Genomic DNA, 20,951 nt, shown 5'->3' with positions numbered 1-20,951 from the left:
TTCAGGGATCTTCAAGTGGCCCAGTAACACCATAATGGACACGTAATCTAGACCATGACACTGGACTACATCCTGGACTTCTCCAACCCTACAACTGTAGGACTTTTTTTTTTTTCTTATTGGACAAACCATCACCAGCCCTGCACTGACACCATTTGCAGGCTCACTCTACCCCGGAAGGGGGTCCCTCTCTTTCACTCCTTCCTTTCTTTTTTCTCTCTCCTGGAGTTTTTTTGTGGAGTTTTTCCTTGTGTGCAGAAGGGTCAAGTGTGGGGGGCGTCAACTGTAGGGCCCGTCAAAGCCGTTTGAGACGTACTGTACGGGATTATGGGCTATTTAAGAAATAAATGTTGTTGTTGTTAGTATCAAACCTTCAGTTCACCATTCCTTGTGGTCCAAGGCTTCTAACTGCAACAGCACACCAGTGATCCCGTTACAGCATCTGGGTTTCCGCTTAAAATAGCTTCTAATGTTAAGTAACCCTTTTTTTTTTTTTTTTTTTTTTTTTTTTGCTGAGCACGCCGTCGATAATGTTCGAGGTTATGAACATGCACGAGGCGGGTTCACGGAGGCCCCGGGACCTTCCAGGTGCTTGCGGCGGGGTTGGAATGGAACCCCGCACATTCCACACACTCTACCGGCCGCCGGCGTTCTCCGGGGGCTGATTTTTGGAACCAGGCCGAGCCCTGTGGCTCATAAGAGAGGCTTTAACAGACCGGCTCTTCTGCTGTCTGTTTCCCCCCAGGGCGCCATGACACTTGGTTGCGTCATGGGAGTTTGTGTTAAGGAGTGGGTGATGGGACAGTTTGAAGCGCGGCTCTGGTTTCCTCACGTCTTCTTGCATTTGAAGTCACGATTCGTGACCTGAAGGTGAGGGTGTGATCTGTGTCTCTTCCTGCGCACAGCTCTCGGCTTGTGTTCTGGTGAGTTGTAGTGTGACCGCAGGACGCCCTCTAGCGGCCAAGAGGGTGAACGCTCGGTGGTAACCAGGACCCGTGGGACATTCCTGTACTCCGTGGCCCCGCTGGGATCAGGGTGCTGTTCTTTTTAAGCTCCAGCATCAGTGTGCAGCCCTCCTGTCTCCTCTTGGGATGGTCACTGACATCCTGAATTCTCCGACTGAGCACGCTGACTCCGCCACTTCCAGATCCGTCCTTCTCTCCTCACCTCCGTGGGTTGGGCCTCTTGGTTTAGAAAAAGTGACTTTCTGTCGAACTGGGTTTCCAACACGTAAAATAATATAGTAAAATAGTCAAATTTGTTGTAATGTCACCAGATCCAGGTCTTTAAATTGTTGGTGATGTAATTGTTCCCTTGCATAACGTGTGTGCGTGTAGGGTTAGAAGATATTGTGTTATATTCACACCTTACACGCATTCCCTCGTGTGTGTCTGTCTGTTTATGTGTGTGTGTGTCTGTCTGTGTGTGTCTGTCTGTCTGTTTATGTGTGTGTGTGTGTGTCTGTCTGTGTGTATGTGTGTGTGTGTGCATGTGTCTGTCTCTCTGTGTGTGCGTGTATCTGTCTGTCGGTATGTGTGTTTGTGTCTGTCTGTTTGTGTGTGTGCATGTAGCTGTCTGTCTGTGTGTGTGTGTGTCTGTCTAGGTGTGTGTGTGTGTGTGTCTGTCTGTGTGTGTGTGTGTCTGTGTGTGCGTGCGCGTGTGTGTCTGTCTGTGTGTGTGTGTGCATGTGTCTGTCTCTCTGTGTGTGCGTGTATCTGTCTGTCGGTGTGTGTGTGTTTGTGTCTGTCTGTTTGTGTGTGTGCGTGTAGCTGTCTGTCTGTCTGTGTGTGTGTGCGCGTGTGTGTCTGTCTGTTTGTGTGTGTGTGTGTCTGTCTGTCAGTTTGTGTGTGTGTGTGTGTCTGTGTGTGCATGCGCGTGTGTGTCTGTCTGTTTGTGTGTGTGTGTCTGTCTGTCTGTCTGTCTGTGTGTGTCTGTCTGTCAGTTTGTGTGTGTGTGTGTGTGTGTCTGTCTGTGTGTGCGCGTGTGTGTCTGTCTGTCTGTGTGTGTGTGTGTGTGGGTGTGTGTATGATAGGTACGGACATGTGTTCAGTTCTCCGGGGAGACAGAATGGCTTCCAGGACTTTTGTCTCCTCGTTGTTATGGAAACTGGGCCTGGGCTCCGTCAGCAGTGACTGTCTGCGTCTGCGCGCTGCTGGTCAACACTGGCTCAACTTTTTAAAAATGAAGTAATCTGTTGCGCATAATATTTAAGCATTGCCGTAATGTGAATAAATCAAACTGACAGCAGGTTGGTTTGGTTTACTGACATTACGTCAAAATATTATGCGCAACAGATTACTTCATTTTTTTATTTTTTTTTTAACCGGTGCTTTGTTTTTTCAGAGTGAGTGATAATCTAAAGTAAGATTATTCCGGTACATAACGTCAAGGAAGCCTTCTGTGGGAACCGCTGTGTGGTGCTGAAAGGACAGCGCCCTGCGCCCTGAACCGACAGGACCGTGACGTAGCAAACTCGACCACGCCCCTGCCAACATCCGGGTCCCGCTCATTACATGTACAACATAAACCAGCCCCGACTCAGCATGTCGTGTGTTCCAGGCTGCCCACCGTGTTCAACTTGTCCTACCATCAATGTACGGGGATCGTTCTAGATCCTCGATCACTGATGATCTTTTGAAGGACAGTTTTTTTTTTTGTGACCAATACGTTAGACACCGGTTACCGGTCACCGCTTCCCGGTTTCTCGACCGAGGTTAATTTATTCAGGATGATGACATCACCAACAAAGGGCCATCTGAGTCCCGAGATGCCCCTCAATCAATCAAAAATCCCCCCCTCAGTGTGACCGCGCAGCTTTGCTGCCTCCAGCGTCCGGAGCGCGGCGCGCCTGTCGGGAGTTTCCCGGCGTCTCCACCGGTGCTGCACCACGTCGCCACGTCTCCACCACTCACCCCATCCATTCATCTTTTCTTTTTTTTTTAATCTTGCTGAGCATTTACTGTCCCGTGGGAAAAAAAAGACGCGGAGAGCGAGGTGCGCGGTTGGGTGACGGGTGCTGCGTTATGGGTGCTGCGTTATGGGTGCTGCGTTATGGGTGGCGTGAGAACCCGCCTCGCCGCGCCAGGGGTGTAACCGCATGCTTCTTTTCAGCCCTCACAGAGCCGGTGGACGCTGACTTGCACCTTTCCTTCTCGACACCGCGACAGAGCCTCCCCACCCATGTCCGCCGCCGAAGACGTCCCGGCGTTCTTCAAGAACATGGGCTCCGGCAGCCCCAACCCCCGGCAGAAATTCTGCGGCATGTTCTGCCCGGTGGAGGGTTCCACCGACAACAAAACGCTGGACCTCGGCTCCCTGTCCAAAGCCGGCGGCAGGGTCATCGACAAGCAGGGAGACATCTCCCGACCCAAGGTGGAGATCCGGCACAGCGCCGGCAAGGAGGCGCTGCAGAACCTCAACGACAAGGTAGGACGCTTCCTGCCACACCCATGCAGAAGCCACCCCGGGGTCCCCCTCTCCTGTCATGCATCCGATTGCATGTGGTTTCTAGAGTCTGCAGTAACTCACAATCATCATACAGAATGTTGGTGTAATTGAGCATAAATGAAAATAAATGACAGCAGCAGACACGGATGCATGTGATGCCCACTGGTGCGTCTGTTGTATTTAGAGCATTCGTCATAATTGGGAATATTACTATAGCACAAAAAAATGATGTAGTTAGGGTATAAGATTGAGTAAGTGTATGATACGTGTGATAAGAAGCATAAACGACAGCTGTCATCTGGGAATGGTGCACTGTGAGGCTCCTAAATCTCCTTTTATCCACCGAAGGTAAGTCTGCACTGCAGCCTGTGGAATGTAACCATAATTACAGATGAGAGGAATAAATAATTATATCTGAGTTGTAGTTTTATGCTTTTGTCCCCCTGATTACTTCCTCTCTGTCTTCACCGTCAGGCATGTGTGGGTGGAGTCTTGTGGAAAGTCTTGGGTGGGTTGCTAAAGTGCAGTTTTGCTGCAATACTTCTGCCTCTTAATGGATCAATAATGGGATGCAGGATGCTGCAGTTAAAGCCAGTGATGGGTGGAGATTAAATGGACACTCATAGCATTTCCGGAGTCATTGGGGTCATGTTTTTTTTCCATCTGAGTTTTTCGCCTCAATTTAAAAAAAAAAAAATCAAAACAACCAATAAAAATGTATGTAGAAATGAACAAAACATGAAATGAAACTGGCTTGCTTTCATTATCTAACAATCTGTAGTCACACAAACTGTGTGTTTTGAACGAGACATATCAGGTGTCTGTATGTGTGTGTCTGTGTGTGTGTAGTACGCTAACATTCACATTGCATGCTGGAATTTCCAAAAGTTGTTTCCAAAAACGTTTGTTTTACATAAATCAAATTAACAATGTTTCCAGACTGAAATGTACTGTATATTATTTTCTATTCATGTATTTACTTCGTTTATTATATTCATTGTTCGATCCTTATTTTTTATTTGTATTTTACTTTTATTCACTTTTAGCTATGATTGCATTTATTGGCCCGGCGTTTTTATTACGAGACTCTGAAGAGCTGAAAGAACACGAAAGAAACTGAGTAAAATAAAGAGTAAAATACACAGCACTTTAGCATTCAGGACATGTCCTCTGTCCCTTTTCTGTTTCTCTCTCTCTCTCTCTCTCTCTGTCTCTCTCTCGGAGGGGAAGGAGGCCGGAGCTGGGCGGGGCTCCGCGCATGCGCGCTGGCCTCCGCTCTGAAAAAAAAAATCTCTCCTTGTCTGAGGCTGTCTGGGTGGACTTGGTGCATCGGAGGAGAAAGGCTGCTGGACTCAGAGCGCTCTTCTTCAATTTTGCTTCTTTTGCCCGATTCCTTTGTTTTGCTCATTGCGAATTTGCGTTTTATGAAATAGCCTCTTTTTTTTTCTCAAAAGAGAAATTCTCGGTTCTCGCTTAAAAAAAAAAAAACCCGGCGCATCCAGGGATAAAGGTCCTTCGGAGGAGTAGAAAGCACAGTTGTGAAGATGTCTGGCTATCAGGGCAAGAAGAACATTCCCCGCATCACTGTGAGTGCAGATGATTAATACGTTAATACATTATTGTCTTTCCGGCGATAATAAAGCACGATTTTGCATCTAACCAAAAACATAAATAAAATAAAATAGGACCCGTTCGCGTCAGCTGAGACCCCGTGCAGGGATTTCAATATTTCCTATGCATTATATACATTTATATGAGTTTAATTTCGTGCCCTCGGTTCAACGCCCCGTTTTTTCTTTTAAAGGGCGGAATAAAAAACGGCACGCAGCAGCGTGCATTTCCTTTGTGGTGTAAAATCCACCCTGCGTGGATATTTCGGCCAGCTCCGGGGTCCTTTGTTGCTGCTCCCGCATCCGCCCGTCCGCTGCAGGGTCCCCGCGGACCCCGCGGCTCATGGCGGGCTCGTTTTGCCGCCTTGTTCGCTTCGTTCTTGTCGCGTTTCGGCTCGTGGAAAAAAAAAAAAAAAAAAAAAAGCAACCGGGCAGGGGAGCGGAGGCTCCGGTTTCCTTCCTCCTTTACGAGCGAAGCGTCCGTTCGGCGTTCCGGGGCCTTCGTCCCCAAATCTGTGGACCTGGAACAGGTTCATGCGTGAGATCGATGCACGTTGCACGTCGGGCTCCAGACCCACGCCCTGCTCTTCCCCTCGCTGCACCCTTCGGACCGTGTTGGAGCAGACTGAGCATGCTCAGAGCCCGGCGCACCCTCTGTTGCTCCAGTTTTCAAATCGGCATGCTGCCCCCAATCACTGACCCGGGCGGGGAGGAAGGAAAAAGAAATGCAGCCCCCCGACGTGCCACGCCCATGCTAAATACGCCTGCATGCATGCGAGCAACTGGTTTTGGTGCATGGTGCAGGAAGGCAGGTTTACGCTTCCATGCATTGATGGACAGACAGACGCAAGCTTGATCAATGGTTCTGTTAGATCCGCACAACGCTAGCTATCTGCGAGGCTGCGGCTGCGCTGGTCAGCTGTGCAGACAGGCAGGAGAGTGCCACACCTCAGGGCCACTTATTAAAAATGCATGCCGTCTTTTATTTCACCACCTGCCTCGGCTCTTCTCTCTTTAAACAGGCAATTTACCGCCTTGTTTTAGCAGATACGGCCATGCGCGTTCCATGCCCCGGCGTTTAATTTGCCATTTCTGGGGGAAGCGTTACCCCTTCTACCCGCTCAATGCGGTGGCTCTATAGGTCACCATAGAAACCTGGTTTAAGCACTTTTACCAAGCACGTCTCACATTCGCCCTCGACCCAGAGCGCCTCTCATGTGCCAACCGGGCAGTTTTCCTCCATTCTAAAATTACCTCCGAATTCTCCCCATTCTTACAGACCTCAGGGAGGGGTCAATACGACATACAGAGGGGCAGTGGTGGCCTAGTGGTTAAGAAAAAGGTTGCCGGTTCGAATCCTGATCCACTGCTCGCTCAGGGTGATGGGTTAAATGCAGAGGACAAATTTCACTGTGTGCACCGTGTGCTGTGCTGCTGTGTATCACATGTGACTATCACTTCACTTTAACTTTAAGAGAGGAAGGATGGAAGAGCGCAGTTCTGCTTCAGTGGCTATTACTTGTGCATTTACTGAATTAGCTGGCGCTCTTATTGGTTTATTGATTTCCATTCGCTAATTACACAGGGTTAAGAGAAGTGTTTTCCCATTTATGACTGTGATGGTTCATCTTGGTGATCTGTGATCTATGACCAGCTGATGGTTCATCTTGGTTGTTGTATTCCTGTCTACCCAGGATGCCAGATGCATATGAGCACAGAGAGTTAATCGTGGTTCTCAAACTGAGGTACTCAGTCTCCCTCTAGTGGACACTACGAGATTAACATTCAGTAGTGTTGCGTGTTTCGGCTGTGTTGTGTTTAAATGCAGTATAGTTTGTATTCTTCCCAGGGTGGTAAGACACTCGCTCTATGAACCGGAAGAACCAGGTTCGAATCCCACTTACTACCATTGTGTCCCTGAGCAAGACACTTAACCTTGAGTATGTCCAGGGCGGGACTGTCCCTGACTGTACTACTGATTGTAAGTCGCTCTGGATAAGAGCGTCTGATAAATGCCATTAATGTAAATCCTCAATGAATCACAGTTTATATCCCCACTTGGTGACAGGATTGACAGTGGATGACAGTTAGTAATAACTAATAGTCATATTAGTAATAAGATTCCCTGTTGTGTGAAGTATTTTAATTCATGTTGTAATGAAACTCTTGGGAGGTGGCTCTCATGGGAAAGGTTTGTGAAGCACACTTATATACACACAAAATATAGCAGTAATGAATGGAAGATGCAGGTACATGCTAGTACAGTTGCGCTAGCATGCTATCTTACGTTCATTAATGCTGTATTTGTGTGGCTTGCCATCTGTCAAATGTTTGTTTCTTAGCCCAGAAGCTAAACTTAGCTCTCTACATGCACACCAACATTAAAGCACATTTTTTGTTCATTATGACACCTCCAAAAGCTGTTCAGTGCTGAGGAGGAAAGAAGTTGCGCATGTGGCCTTCAGAAGGCTTTTACTAAAAATGACTTCAGATGATCAACGTCACGACGGTTCTGTGAAAGCTGTATCGTTTTCTAATGTATTGTATTAATGACCTTATTTGACCATGTTATTCTCCCATCCAGAACATAGTAAAGGCTCCAGACTTTAATTTTATTATCTGTTCATCAGCAGTGATCCGCACACGTCCTGCCTGTTTCTTGTCATCTTCTGCCGTTTGAACCTCCCTATTTGGACACTTTCCCTTTGCATTCTTCACTTCCTAGCTAACAATGTTCAATTTTAGCACTACAGCACTTATCACTAACTTCAGACCAACCATGTCAAGACAGCCGCACCACGTTTTCTCTCATTGTGTCTACATGGCCATTTAAAATGGACATTTCAGGGGATTCCTCCAGGCAAATTGCACGAGCCCCTGCGACACGAGTTCCGACCTTGCTTTGCCCGTTCACATCCTGTTTGTGTGTTCTCTTCCTGGAAGAGCCACGGCTACGACCTGCGCCGGCCCGCCATCTGGCTGCGTATTGCCAGCTTAGTGACGGGACCTTCTGAGTTGCAGCTTGTCTTCATGTTCCCGCTCCGTTGTTCTTTTATGTTTGATGGAGGTTTGGAAAAAGGGGTTCGTGCTTCCAACAGGAAGCGTAACGCGGTGGTTGTAGTTCTTTTGTCTGTCATTGTTAGCGTTAGGAGAACGGACAATACATTCCTGGACACTGCGTGGCTGTCAGCAGGAGCCTCACGTCACCCGTTTTCTAAATAGATCAGATAGGCGGTCCGGCCGAGGGACAGCTGTTGCACATTTAGGCCGCACGTGACGCAGCACATGCCACGGCGTTGCGGTGCGGCGCGACTGTGCGAGTCGGACGGGACGGGACGGGACGGGTCGGGGACGGCGCGGGGGCAGCTGTCTCGGGCAGCGCAGCGACGGCAGTAGCCGCGCCGGGCCCCCGACTCGCCTGCTGGACAACAGGCAGTGAGAGGGGCAGGAGCCCCAAACAGAGCAGCCTTTGTTTTTTGGGTTTTTTTTTATTTTTTTTGCTGCGGGCCTTGTGACAAGAATTGTCCCGCCGCTCCCTCTTGATGATGAAATGGAAGAGCCAGAGGGGCGACGCGTCCAGAGGAGGGAGGAGTGCCCTGAGGGCGGGTCAGTTCCCTCCAGACCGCCCCCCTTCGGGCCGTACGATGTTTTTGGGCGATTAGAGGCGATCTGACTCCAATCCCCTCGACGTAGACTGACCCCTGGATCCATAACCTACATTTTGTCGGGCATGTCAGGTCCATCTCCGGTCGCCGTGGCCTTCCTTTGTCCCCGCACTCGTTCTGCTTTCTTTATTTTTTTCACTGTTCTCCCATCTGATATTCAAACTAACATAGCGTCTTGTTAGTTGTTATTGTATCATGTAATAAACATGTTGTTCTGATGGAATAATTTTGAGGATTTGATGTATATGTATGTTTGTTTATATTGGTCTGACATTTCATGTATTCTAGAAGTACAGGCCATCAATTGAGACATATAAGACAAAAGTGTCACAATTGATCTAAACTGTAATTCTCATTTGAAACGTTATTTAAATTGTACCTGAATTCACCCTCATTCTCACAAAACGCTGGTTTTGTTGCTTCTGGGCCACCCATCACTGCAGTGGGTTTTAAGAATCAGCACCACAGACAGCAACTCTCCATTGAGCTGTAATTACATTTAATAAATGCAGTAGCTACATGGAATAAAGAGACAGAAGGACCTGAACAGTCTTTTATACTGGATATGGTCTTCATGATAAACGTCCAGCGGGTTACACTGCAGTAACATGGCAACCACAAGAGGCCCTTTATTACTTTTTTTTTTTTTGTACAGATCATAATGAGAAGAGACCACAGAAAGAACCAAGCGTAATGGTGCTCAGAACACAGGAGAGCACAGCACCAGGCTATAGACGAGTGGAGGGTACACAGTGGGTGGAGAAAAGCAGAGATGGGGGATAAGGGGGTGTCCTGTACCAGTCCTGTACCAGGCTGTAATTATGAACAGTGGCGTGTTCACTGACGCTGCTCAAAGAGGACGTGTCTGCTGGTGCAGGTGGCGCCAAAACCAACAGTTAACCTCTCAAGCCGCATAGGTTACATTTTAGTGGCCGTGGCCAAATTTTCGGACTTCCTCTAGCTCTTCCTGAACGAATATTTTTTTATTTACACCACCGTAATGTAATTACTGGCTTTTTATGGAAAACTAGGCGTGGTTGCGCGTGGCTGATTCTGAAGTGGCTTTATGTCCTGCTTCCCCTCCAGAGTGACCGCCTCTTGATCAAAGGGGGGAAGATTGTGAACGATGACCAGTCCTTCTGCGCTGATGTCTACATGGAGGATGGCCTCATCAAGTGAGTTACAAACAAGATCTTCTTTAGAAGTTAGACCCATGTGTTACTGTTAATCATTACTTTTATAAACCAAAAAATACTGTTAATACTGCTAATGCTATCACTTCATTAAATATAAGGAACAAAGACATAGAATATCTAGACCCAGTATGTTGAATTTTTTTTGGAAAATACTTTCAATTGTGAGAAAGAAAATATAACCAGATTTCAATATATTGTAATGAATCAATTCATATTTAACAGTTAATAAATGCATTTCAGTAGAAAGTATTTATTTTTAAACAGACCTTGTCTGCTCTATGTCCTTCTTGGGTAAAGTGTGCAGAGTAACCCTCCTGTATGAATTTATCTGACAGACAAATTGGAGAAAATTTAATTGTACCTGGAGGAGTGAAGACCATCGATGCCCATGGGCGCATGTTGGTTCCTGGGGGTATCGATGTGCACACGCGCTTCCAGATGCCCGACCGGGGCATGACAGCGGCTGATGACTTCTACCAGGGCACCCGCGCTGCCCTGGCAGGGGGCACCACCATGATCAGTACGCACCAACATCACCGACATGCTGTGTCCTGTAAAATAAGCTCATGAGTTGTAATCTGCTTTTGGCCCAGTGGATTGTAAAAGAAATCTGAGCTGACTAGCTAAAGACCATGTAGGTAAGCTGTTGTGTCATGTTGTGTTAAATTGCCAAGTCGTCACTGGATGGCTATTGCTTTGTGTTGCTGTATCACAACAGAGCCAGTGACACGAACAAGTGGGGGCACCCATGTAGACACACATTTTCTGCACTGACTCATTCTCATAAACAGCCTTGGTGGCTCGGTGTCCATCCTTATAGAAACATTTGCTTGTGTGTGTGTGTGTGTGTGTGTCCACGCGTTTCTCCGTCCAGTTGACCACGTGGTGCCGGAGCCCGGGGTGAGTCTGATATCGGCGTTCGAGCAGTGGCACGAGTGGGCCGACAGCAAATCCTGCTGCGATTACTCGCTGCATGTGGACATCACGCAGTGGCACAGGGGCGTCCAGGAAGAGATGGAGACCCTCATCAAGGACCACGGTATGGACCCACAGAATGTCAATGGGTGGTAGTAGCCTAGTGGGTAACACACTCGCCTATGAACCAGAAGACCCAGGTTCAAATCCCACTTACTACCATTGTGTCCCTGAGCAAGACACTTAACCCTAAGTTGCTCCAGGGGGACTGTCCCTGTAACTACTGACTGTATGCCGCTCTGGATAAGGGCGTCTGATAAATGCTGTAAATGTTTTCTGCACAGTAACATCATGATGTTTGTTACCATAACTAAAGCAAATGCGAAATAGCCAAACTATGTATATGCCATACAACCAATTAAGTATTTCAAATAATATCTTATATTATATATACACACACACACACACACACACATATACCAAAAAAATAAAATAAGATGTTGTTTTTGTGGTGAGAGTTGAGACATCATAGGTTTTGTATGTAGTTTTGTTCTCATTTCGAGATAGAAGAGAATGTTATGTATGTCAGTGAAACGATGAAATCATGAACGTTTGAACGTCGCTCTCAGTACAAATTCTCCCGTGCTTTGCAGGCGTCAACTCCTTCCTGGTCTACCTGGTGTATAAAGACCAATTCCAGCTCACAGACTCTCAGGTAATGTGTCACATTTTCCGGAAAGGAGGAGTCAGAGGTGTGGAGCCTAGCCTTTTGATTGGCTTAGAGGAATCCTGGTGCTGGCAATATATTATGAACTTGACACTATGTGCTCAGCCTGAATGCTTAGTTTCCATTTCCACCCAGACCACGCTGTTAGTTTCGCTCTAAACATATTCTCCCAGTGCCATTTTTTTCTGATAGCAACCCCAACATGTCCCCAGGACTAATTTGCTCTATTTGTGGCCCACAGGTCTACGAGGTCTTCAGTGTGATCCGCGATTTGGGGGCCATAGCTCAGGTCCATGCTGAGAATGGAGATATTGTGGCAGAGGTGAGCAGAGCTACTCTGAAACATGCAAAACATTTACATTTCTGCCAATTAGCAAACGCCCTTTTCCAGAGGGACTTATAGTCAGTAGTGACAGGGACAGCCTCCCTGGAGACACTCAGTGTTAGGTGTTTTGCTCAGGGACACAATGGTAGCAAGTGGGGTCTGAACCTACAAATGGGCGATTGTGTTCTACCCCCCGGTAGAAGACCTGGCTTGAAATAAGTGGAAACCAAGTAACTTATTATTAACTCGTGAGAAATAAATGACTGTTCATTGTGGTACAGTTTAAACGATATAACATTCTGATTTCAGAGAGGTATGAAGATCTATAGGCTCTGTCTCTAGGAATTTTGTCTGCCTAGGTGGGATGGCACTTATCCTTTGAACTCATCGATGTACATTCTGGTGGAGCTCTTAAGACTCACAGCTCTCAAGCTTTGACATCTGGGTCCCTGTAGTGTTGAAATCCATGTGTCTGTCCTCAGGAGCAACGTCGTATCCTTGAGCTTGGTATTACCGGGCCCGAAGGTCACGTCCTCAGCCGCCCGGAGGAGGTAAACGTCCGTCTGGATGTCTGTAAATGGCGGGATCGGTATTTCTTGATCTCCTTTAACTGATCTTCACTTGCCTGCCTTCCTTAGGTGGAGGCAGAAGCCGTCAACCGCTCGGTCACCGTGGCCAATCAGACCAACTGCCCCCTCTACGTCACCAAGGTGATGAGCAAGAGCGCTGCTGATGTCATTGCCCAAGCCAGGAAGAAAGGTGCGAGTCCACTCTTTTAAGCTTGAAGCATGAGGAAGCTGAGAGGAAGCCAGCGATAGAATGAACTCACCAGTTCGAAAAGGCAGATGACCTCATGTGGTCAGACATCTAAAACATGAGCCCACTGCTGGATCAAATGTCCTAACTGTGTGCCCACACCACCTCTAGGCACTGTGGTGTACGGAGAGCCAATCGCTGCCAGCCTTGGGACCGACGGCACACATTACTGGAGCAAGAACTGGGCGAAGGCCGCGGCTTACGTGACGTCTCCACCCCTGAGCCCCGACCCCTCCACCCCTGACTATCTGAATTCCCTGCTCTCGTGGTAAGACCTCATCACTGCACTTTCCAAATGCTTTCTGCTTTGCGTCCGTTGCTCCCGTTTACAGACACCGCAGTGTTTGAAAGCTGAAATAAACGACGGTAATTTCTCTGTTTACGGCAAAGTCAGTTGTGATGATGATGCCAAACCCACAATTTCACTTTTTTACTACGTTTATTTCAAAAGTTCTTAATGTTGGTCATCCTACAAGTATTTCACTGGCTGAACTGAGGTATATGTGCATCGTATAGTAACACGCATAGTACACTAAGACTGCAGGAAAAATGTAATAGTGTTCCAAACATCCCTAATGCTGCTCCTAACCTTAAACCTCAAAGCACTTTCGTGTATATCAGATGTAGATGTAACAAGGCCCTGGGAATTCCTTTGCCACCAAAGAGGTATTATTATAGGACACCGGTTCAAATCCCACTTACTACCATTGTGTCCCTGAGCAAGACACTTAACCCTGAGTGTCTCCAGCAGGGGACTGTCCCTGTAACTACTGACTGCAAGTCGCTCTGTAAATGTAAAATTATAGAAACGTTCAGGGCTGTTTTAAAGTACTGTGGGAGCAAAATGGTCCCAGAGGGCCCTACATTGAACCAAAAAACTCTTGGCTTCAGTGCTTGCTATTTAAGGGATATTAATTGCATTATGATTGCATTATTGTTGGATTGGCACCACCTTGTATAGATTCATGGGAAATTTGACCTCACAGAGAATAATATGTTTTCCAGTTTACTGCAGATTCATGGTTGAAGTGGTTCTCAGGGTCCCCCTTTCAGGGTCCCAGTAAATTCCTTGCTTTACTTACGTAAACACCCGACTTAAATTGTACGACTAAATTGCATGCAAACGGAAAAAAAAAAAACATTTATGAGTGCACAATGTACAGTTGATGCTCGGATGCAACCCTACTGCTATTTGAACACATCAGAATCAGAACAAGAACCCACATCAGTAGCGATGCTGAACAAAGCAAAACGCGCTGCTTTGGCCATTTGTGCCATTTTGCTGATGGAAAAATGCAAAAAGAGGTAGTGGCACATATGTCTACACTTTAGCAGGGGGGAAAAATCATTTGCTTTATCACTGTAAATATGGTTAAAAGCCAGGCCTCCAAGTGCTGCTGCTTGTACTTTAGTTCTGTGTTTGCAGTGAGGACAAACCTCACAACGGGTGACAAATTTCAAAGAGACTTGATATTCTCACTGCCGGCCAACTGACCCGGTCTGGTCAGGAGGGGTGAATCGGTGCACATCATGTACACTATATGACACAGGACGTGCAGTTAAGCTGCAATTCTGCCATTCCACACTCCAGAACTTATCTGGTTGTATAATGTGTAGATTACTAATAACTGTAATCGTTTATCTGTCCAAATTTGTAGTTTTTTTAATAATAGAACAATTTTTGGTATAGTGGTGACCTGCAGGTGACTGGCAGTGCCCACTGCACATTCAACACTGCCCAGCGTGCCGTTGGCAAGGATGACTTCACCCTAATCCCTGAGGGCACCAATGGAGCTGAAGAGAGGATGTCCCTCATTTGGGATAAGTGTGTGGTAAGGAGCATATAAGACATATAATAAGGGCTCTTAATGGCCACATAAGACATGTTGAAAAATTCCTAACAAACATGTACTGAATAACCTCCTGGTCATAAGGTGACTGGTAAGATGGATGAAAACCAGTTTGTGGCTGTGACCAGCACCAATGCTGCCAAGATCTTCAACCTGTACCCCCGCAAGGGCCGCATAGCCGTGGGCTCGGATGCCGACCTGGTCTTATGGGATCCCGACGTCACCAAGATCATCTCAGCCAAGAGCCACAACTCGGTGAGACGCGAGCCTGCGGGCAAACAGTTAAAACTCCCCAGCACTGCGATTATAGACCTTCTGAGGAGGCCTGTGGACGCTTTCTGTTTCCATGTTCAAACCCTTACCGCAGATGAGAGGTTGAGCTCGCCAGAGCAGGGGTGTGGGTCGGTGGTGATGTCATCATGTAAATGCCAGAGCTGTATCTCATCCTTGCTGAGTGTTAGCCTGCATTATACTGTGTGGGCTTATATTTACATCCAACTGGAGATGAAAGATAAACTAGAAGTGCCACAATATTTACCTTTGCTCACTGAAGTTAAGTTTAGGGGTACAGTTTTAGGCTTAAGGACATCTAGGCTTGTTTTATATATATATATGCAACTTCACATTCACATTCCGTAAGTGCACACTCTGTGTGTGTTTAATTGTGTGTATGGGTGGATTGACTTGGCTGTTTCTCCATCTCATAGCTGCTTTTTTTCCATTTGGTATACAGACCTCTTGTTCACTAATGTAATGGGGGGTCATTTTGAGGGAGGTCCTCAGACTGGATGACCTCACATTGATTTTAGACTTACTGGTTTGCAATGACATCATTGCCATCATTATTTAGCAGTCTGGTCACACTGCCTGCAGTGCACACACCCTGTAAACCCTATATACACTACATCCTTTGTAGCATTTGAAATTTGATAGTGACTTCACTTCCACATTGACATTAATTCATTTTTATTCATACTGCGCTTTTTACAATCTACATTGGAACACGAGTGCCTCACTTTGGAACAGTGCCTATGAACCAGGGGACTACAAATCCTACTTGCTACCATTGTGTCCCTGAGCAAGACACTTACAGGGACTGTCCCTGCAACTACTGGTTGTAAGTCGCTCTGGATGAGGGCGTCTGATAAATGCCATAAATGTAAATGTGAAATACAGTTCTGGTTCTTCTCCACTCCAGGCAGTGGAGTATAACATCTTTGAGGGAATAGAGGTGCGTGGCGCTCCTCTGGTGGTCATCAGCCAGGGGAAGATCGTGCTGGAGGATGGGAACCTGCACACTACTGAGGGCTCTGGCCGCTATGTGCCGCGTAAGCCCTTCCCCGACTACGTTTACAAGAGGATTAAGGCTCGCAGCAGGGTGAGGCAACATCCATCCACGTTCTGGAAAGATCTCCCACAGTGAAGTACACATAATGTCCTGCACTCCAACAAAATCTTAGAATTCACCGAAAAAATGTTATCCAAATTAAAATGATAAAGGATCATTCTGAATGACTTTATTTATAACATAATCGGCTCTGCGTAATTGCTGTCATTTGCTGTATGGATACAGATGTTCTGTCTTCTCTGTATCACAGCTGGCTGAGATGCGAGGAGTTCCGAGAGGTCTCTACGACGGGCCGGTGTGTGAGGTGTCAGTCACACCCAAGGCGATGACCCCTGCCTCTTCTACGAAGACCTCTCCTGCCAAACAGGTGCCCCAGCCGGTTCGCAACCTGCACCAGTCTGGCTTCAGCCTCTCGGGTAAGTCTCAGTAATTATTAAAAGGTCTTAAAATCTCATCCCACCACAGTAGAATCGCTCCATGTAAGCATGCAGATGATCTCCTTATAGACAATGTCCTAAAGAAAGAGGTTGAGAAAGGTTTTTTTTAGACTCCAAAGTGAATTTACTCATGGAAGCTGTTTCACCACATTGGAGATCTTGTTCTACATAATTCTACACTGTTCTAGTGGTGGTAGTAGCCTAGTGGGTAACACACTCGCCAATGAACCAGAAGACCCAGGTTCAAATCCCACTTACTTAACCCTAAGTTGCTCCAGGGGGGGACTGTCCCTGTAACTACTGATTGTAAGTCGCTCTAAATAAGGGTGTCTGATTAATGCTGTAAATGTAAATGTTCTACTTACAGCTAATCTACCATATAGGTAGCAGACTAAGTACTTTATAACTGTTGTAGCAGTAGTGAACATGTCTCTTTCATCTCATACAGGTGCTCAAGTCGATGACAACATCCCACGGCGTAACACCCAGCGTATCGTGGCACCCCCTGGTGGAAGGGCCAACATCACTAGTCTGGGCTAAACACCGTTCCGTCCCGTAACAGGAGAAAAGGGGACTGGAGAGGGGGATGGCAGCTAGGAGGGTGTTCCTCAAGATCCACCTCCTACCAGTTCTCCGCTCCCTCGTTTCCCCCACCTCTTTCCCTAATTTTGCCCTGACCCCAACGACCCTACCCACAGGAGACATCTTAACTAATGTATTGCCTCGCGTGAAGAAGAAAAGAAAGATCAAATTCAACACTCCATGTCTGAGTACTTCTGACTGTATGATTTCACGTTTTATACTGTAATTTCTATTTGCCATGTATCGAGTTATTTTTTTATTTAACATTTTTTTACATGAAGGAGTCAAGCGAGACTAGACTGAGCATTTTTTTTTTTTTTTTTACCATTTTTGTTATTTAACTAATCAAAAGGAGCAAAGCCCGTGATGCATTTTTTGTCCCTCGTTTTACAAAAAAGTAAAATAACACATTGGACAATTGTTGAAACATTTGACAAATTTCATAGTTGGCTGGAACTGTCAGTGCTCCACTTCCTCAATGCCAATAATCTGTAATAAAAGCTTTATTGCTCTGTAATACTCATGGGAAAACAAGGACACTGCAGTTAACCAACCCATTCAATGTACAATCACCTTAAATACTTAAAGGCCCATAAAAATGATATTAATGAACTGCATATTATATTGAAAAGCTTTAGATTTTGCTGGGAAGGCAGGAAGGCTCTGAAAAGGCAGCATTCGGTTTTAGCCTTCGCCTTGGCATCAAGTGTTGGCATCCAGGAGTTGCTAGCCAGAAAGCAGTTGGTGGCCTTGGCTTTGTGTGAATTACAACTAGAAAGACAACTGCAGAGTCATCTAACGCCCTTTGGCCTAGATTGAGCGAGATGAGAGGGGAAAGAAGAAGAAAGGGATTTGTGCCGCTACCCGTCCCAGCCGTTAGGGCCATCCCAGTGTACTTTTCATTATGCAAGAGAATAATATATTATTCCTACGCCACTTGCTCCCTCTTTTAACGAATGTACAATTTGTTGCATCTTCTGCATTGAGAGCGAGTGAATGTTGTATATTTTTTTTTCCATGGCCTCTCCTAGTTTACATATTTAGAACATGAAGGTGTACTGATGTTTGATGAGAATTTATATATATGTTGTTCTAACACATTTCGGGGAGGGTTGTTTGGATGAATAGTGTTAAACCGATACAAAGGTGCCAGTTTTTTAAAAGAGCTACTATGTGTTGTTGAGCATTAATTATTCTTAGTGTAGTGTTCACTATCGAGCTCCCCAAGGGCTACGGCTTTGAACTAGAATGCAGTTTTATCACTCATGTGCCATGATAGTTTTGAACAATTGTGTGTGCCTCTCCTTGTCAAATTCTCCTTGTACCACAGTTTGGGCCAACTGGGCATTTTGATTGGGCGAGAGGACTGCTGGGAGTGATAGTACCTCACCAAAATGTCGCTCTGACGCATCTCTCTAAATATCATTCCACCCTACTTTGTTGTTTTATGGTCACAACATCACGTGACCAACTGTTGCCTGAACTCTGTTGCTTAGGAACAGCTGAATCCGAGATGAAACTGCGCAATGTTTAAATATATGATACGTATTGTCCCATTTTCCATGAATAAAATTTAAAGGGGAAATTTTGGTGCTAAATCAAGAGATTTGCTGTGCTGACCTAATGAAATCGACCTCTGACCTTCTGGCTGTGAGTGCAGCACACCAGTCTCGGTAGCACAGCATGACCTTGAGTGAGTATTACCATCGCTTGATTATACTGAAACGTGCATTAAGGTTTCCGGCGAGGTGCGACGCACGGTCTGCTTCATTTTAGCCGCACCGTCCTGCAGCTGTTTTTTTCCCTCACGCCCTCGTGCTTCGCTGAGATCTCGGCCTGCCTTATGTGGGGTTCGCTGCAGATTCACGCGCGTGTACACACACACACACACAAAAAAAGAAAAAAAAAATGCATTGTCTGTTTTTGAGTGGTTCGTATTGCACACTGTACTTCTGCGAGGTGCTACTGCCAGTCTTGAGAAAGTTTTGGTCACGATTAGTTCCTGATTAGTTCCTCACTTTAGTCTGCCCTTGCCTCCTCACATTTTGCACTTTTTTTTATGATTATGGTTGTTGTTATTATTGAGCTGTGGTTATGAGACAGGACGTTGTGCTCATCTGATGTAGGAATGCGCATCCTTTTAACAGAGGGTGATGCAGGGTTTATGACTCTTCCCCCACCCCCCACCTCCCTCCATTCTTCTCTTCTCTTTTGGAAAGGGAGGGGTTGGCTGCTTCACTACAGATACACTTTGGCAGCAGGAAATTCCAAAATCCTCACGAGACTGCAAGTATTGCTCCGCGCAACACCCCAGCACTCTTTTCTCCCCCTCTCTGCTTTCGTTTTCCGGCCTCCCCCTGCACCTCCTTTCTCGCAGGCCCTTCCATTGTTGCTCATGTTGCCATGGCTACTAGGACCACTAGTCAACCCTTTGCCTTTCTCTTTTAATTGTCTCGGCAACAATTGTCAGATCACCCTCGTTGCCCATAGCAACTGGACTTGGTGCTATTAAAAAAAAAACAGTATCAGTAGAAGACCTGTTGTATTAAAACTGTGCACATCTGTAGCCAGGGGGTCATGCTTAACAACTTTAAAAGCACGTTTCCCCCCCCAGTGGATTTTGCATTTCCATTGTTGGGTCTAAATGCTTGTTGGACGGACTAAATATGCTTCTTTTTGGGCAGAGAGCTGACCACCTGGGAACTGGGGCTCGGTGAGGGTGTGGACGCCTCGTTCTGGATTCCCGTGTCTGCAGTTACCCATGAGCCCTTTGACAGGGGTTACCAAAAGCCGTCCTATGTGCCCAAGACGAATGGGCATGCCTTAAGCATTACTCCGGACCTCACCGTCCAGCTGTCAACACACACACGCACACAGACAGCTAATATATCCTTACACGCTCTGGTCATGTTCATAGTTAACATTCCAACTATGAAGCTGGCACAGCAGCCATTTCGACGTTTCATAGATGTTGTAAAAAATAATAACGTTTTCCAGCCACACACACACACACACACACAGACAGAACACTCAAACACACGCCGTCTCCTCTCCACCCTGCCAGCTTGGATGTTGTCTGCGTCGCTAGTCTGTAATGTGAGAAATGTGCAGATTGATTAAAAGGCCTTTCTTTTGTTTGAGGTTGCTACTGCTGTCTATCCCACACTCTCCCCCGCCCCTCTCTCTCTGCCTGTAGAAATGAAGCTGTGTGATGGTGGATGATGTTGCTTAGGCTGGGCTTTCAGACGGCTTGGCCTGTCTGACGAGCCTCAGATTCCATGGATGGTGATGTAACGATGATTCCAATAAAACGACAACGAGACAACGACTTTTCCTCTCTGTGCCTTTAACTGAAGAACAATTAGCCAATTAAAGGGGAAGTGCAAGACTTTTCCTTCTTGACCTCTGCCACTGCGCAGCCCACAACAGAAATCCCAGCGTACAAATATATTCCCATTAGTTTCTACATAATAACACTGACAGAGGAAATGAACACCAGTACTCACCTTTCGATTAAACCAATTCCCAGTGCATACATTCCAACACAATATTTAGAAATATTTATTTCACCTTGGACAACATTTGCAAGTATGATTTTCATTTAGACTCTTTGCCATCTTAGAGTTCGCCCTTTCACTCTGGTGATACACAACTGGACAATATTCTCATATTTCCACACAACACTAGTGTGATAGTGTGAGTTTACATGCAGTTTCATGTTGCATGGCACCACATCAGGACTCACATGCAATACAGAGCTGTGGGGCAGGACAGTATGTTGTAGCATGTTGGATCTTTTTTTTTTCAGAAAAAAAATCATCACAACTCATGCTAAATTCCAGTCAGTGCATTGTTTTGTTTTCACATATTCATAAATTCACAGTATAATGTATAAAGTGCTAATTAGCAACAAACACATAACTTGACCAAGAGAGACACACAAAAGGAGTAATTATAGTCACCGAGCACAAGGTGGCAGTATCTGCTTGACAAAATGCCTCTTTAAAGATATGTTGGACCTCCATGCTGCTCC

At 46.2% G+C, this 20,951-nt stretch overlaps 1 protein-coding gene across 3 annotated transcripts; it reads left to right on the top strand.

The window, feature by feature from the left end:
• The first annotated feature begins 745 nt into the window (after positions 1-745).
• On the top strand, positions 746-20,246 carry dpysl2b (dihydropyrimidinase like 2b). Of its 3 annotated transcripts, none has more exons than XM_028971259.1 (15): positions 746-870; positions 3,112-3,426; positions 9,809-9,897; positions 10,254-10,438; positions 10,793-10,957; positions 11,487-11,548; positions 11,802-11,882; positions 12,368-12,436; positions 12,524-12,644; positions 12,813-12,969; positions 14,392-14,533; positions 14,636-14,806; positions 15,750-15,929; positions 16,150-16,315; positions 16,785-20,246. In XM_028971259.1, the coding sequence occupies exons 2-15, from the start codon at positions 3,181-3,183 to the stop codon at positions 16,874-16,876; spliced, it is 1,926 nt and encodes a 641-aa protein (XP_028827092.1). In that variant the 5' UTR covers positions 746-870; positions 3,112-3,180; the 3' UTR covers positions 16,877-20,246. The 3 variants fall into 3 exon arrangements, with proteins under 3 accessions (XP_028827092.1, XP_028827091.1, XP_028827093.1); XM_028971258.1 differs by lacking the exon at positions 746-870 and adding an exon at positions 2,883-2,994; XM_028971260.1 differs by lacking the exons at positions 746-870; positions 3,112-3,426 and adding an exon at positions 4,743-5,033.
• The last annotated feature ends 705 nt before the right edge of the window (positions 20,247-20,951 follow it).

The sequence above is a fragment of the Denticeps clupeoides genome, chromosome 3 (assembly GCF_900700375.1).
Source record: "Denticeps clupeoides chromosome 3, fDenClu1.1, whole genome shotgun sequence".
NCBI classification, from domain to species: domain Eukaryota; kingdom Metazoa; phylum Chordata; class Actinopteri; order Clupeiformes; family Denticipitidae; genus Denticeps; species Denticeps clupeoides.
This window is presented reverse-complemented; position numbering and strand designations above follow the sequence as displayed.

Excerpts from the sequence above, each read along its gene's own strand:
- dpysl2b (XM_028971259.1), top strand. The coding sequence starts at position 3,181 with ATGTCCGCCGCCGAAGACGTCCCGGCGTTCTTCAAGAACATGGGCTCC. Across the intron at positions 14,534-14,635 it reads TCATTTGGGATAAGTGTGTG|GTGACTGGTAAGATGGATGA; the intron begins GTAAGGAGCATA and ends CCTGGTCATAAG. Across the intron at positions 14,807-15,749 it reads CAGCCAAGAGCCACAACTCG|GCAGTGGAGTATAACATCTT; the intron begins GTGAGACGCGAG and ends TCTCCACTCCAG.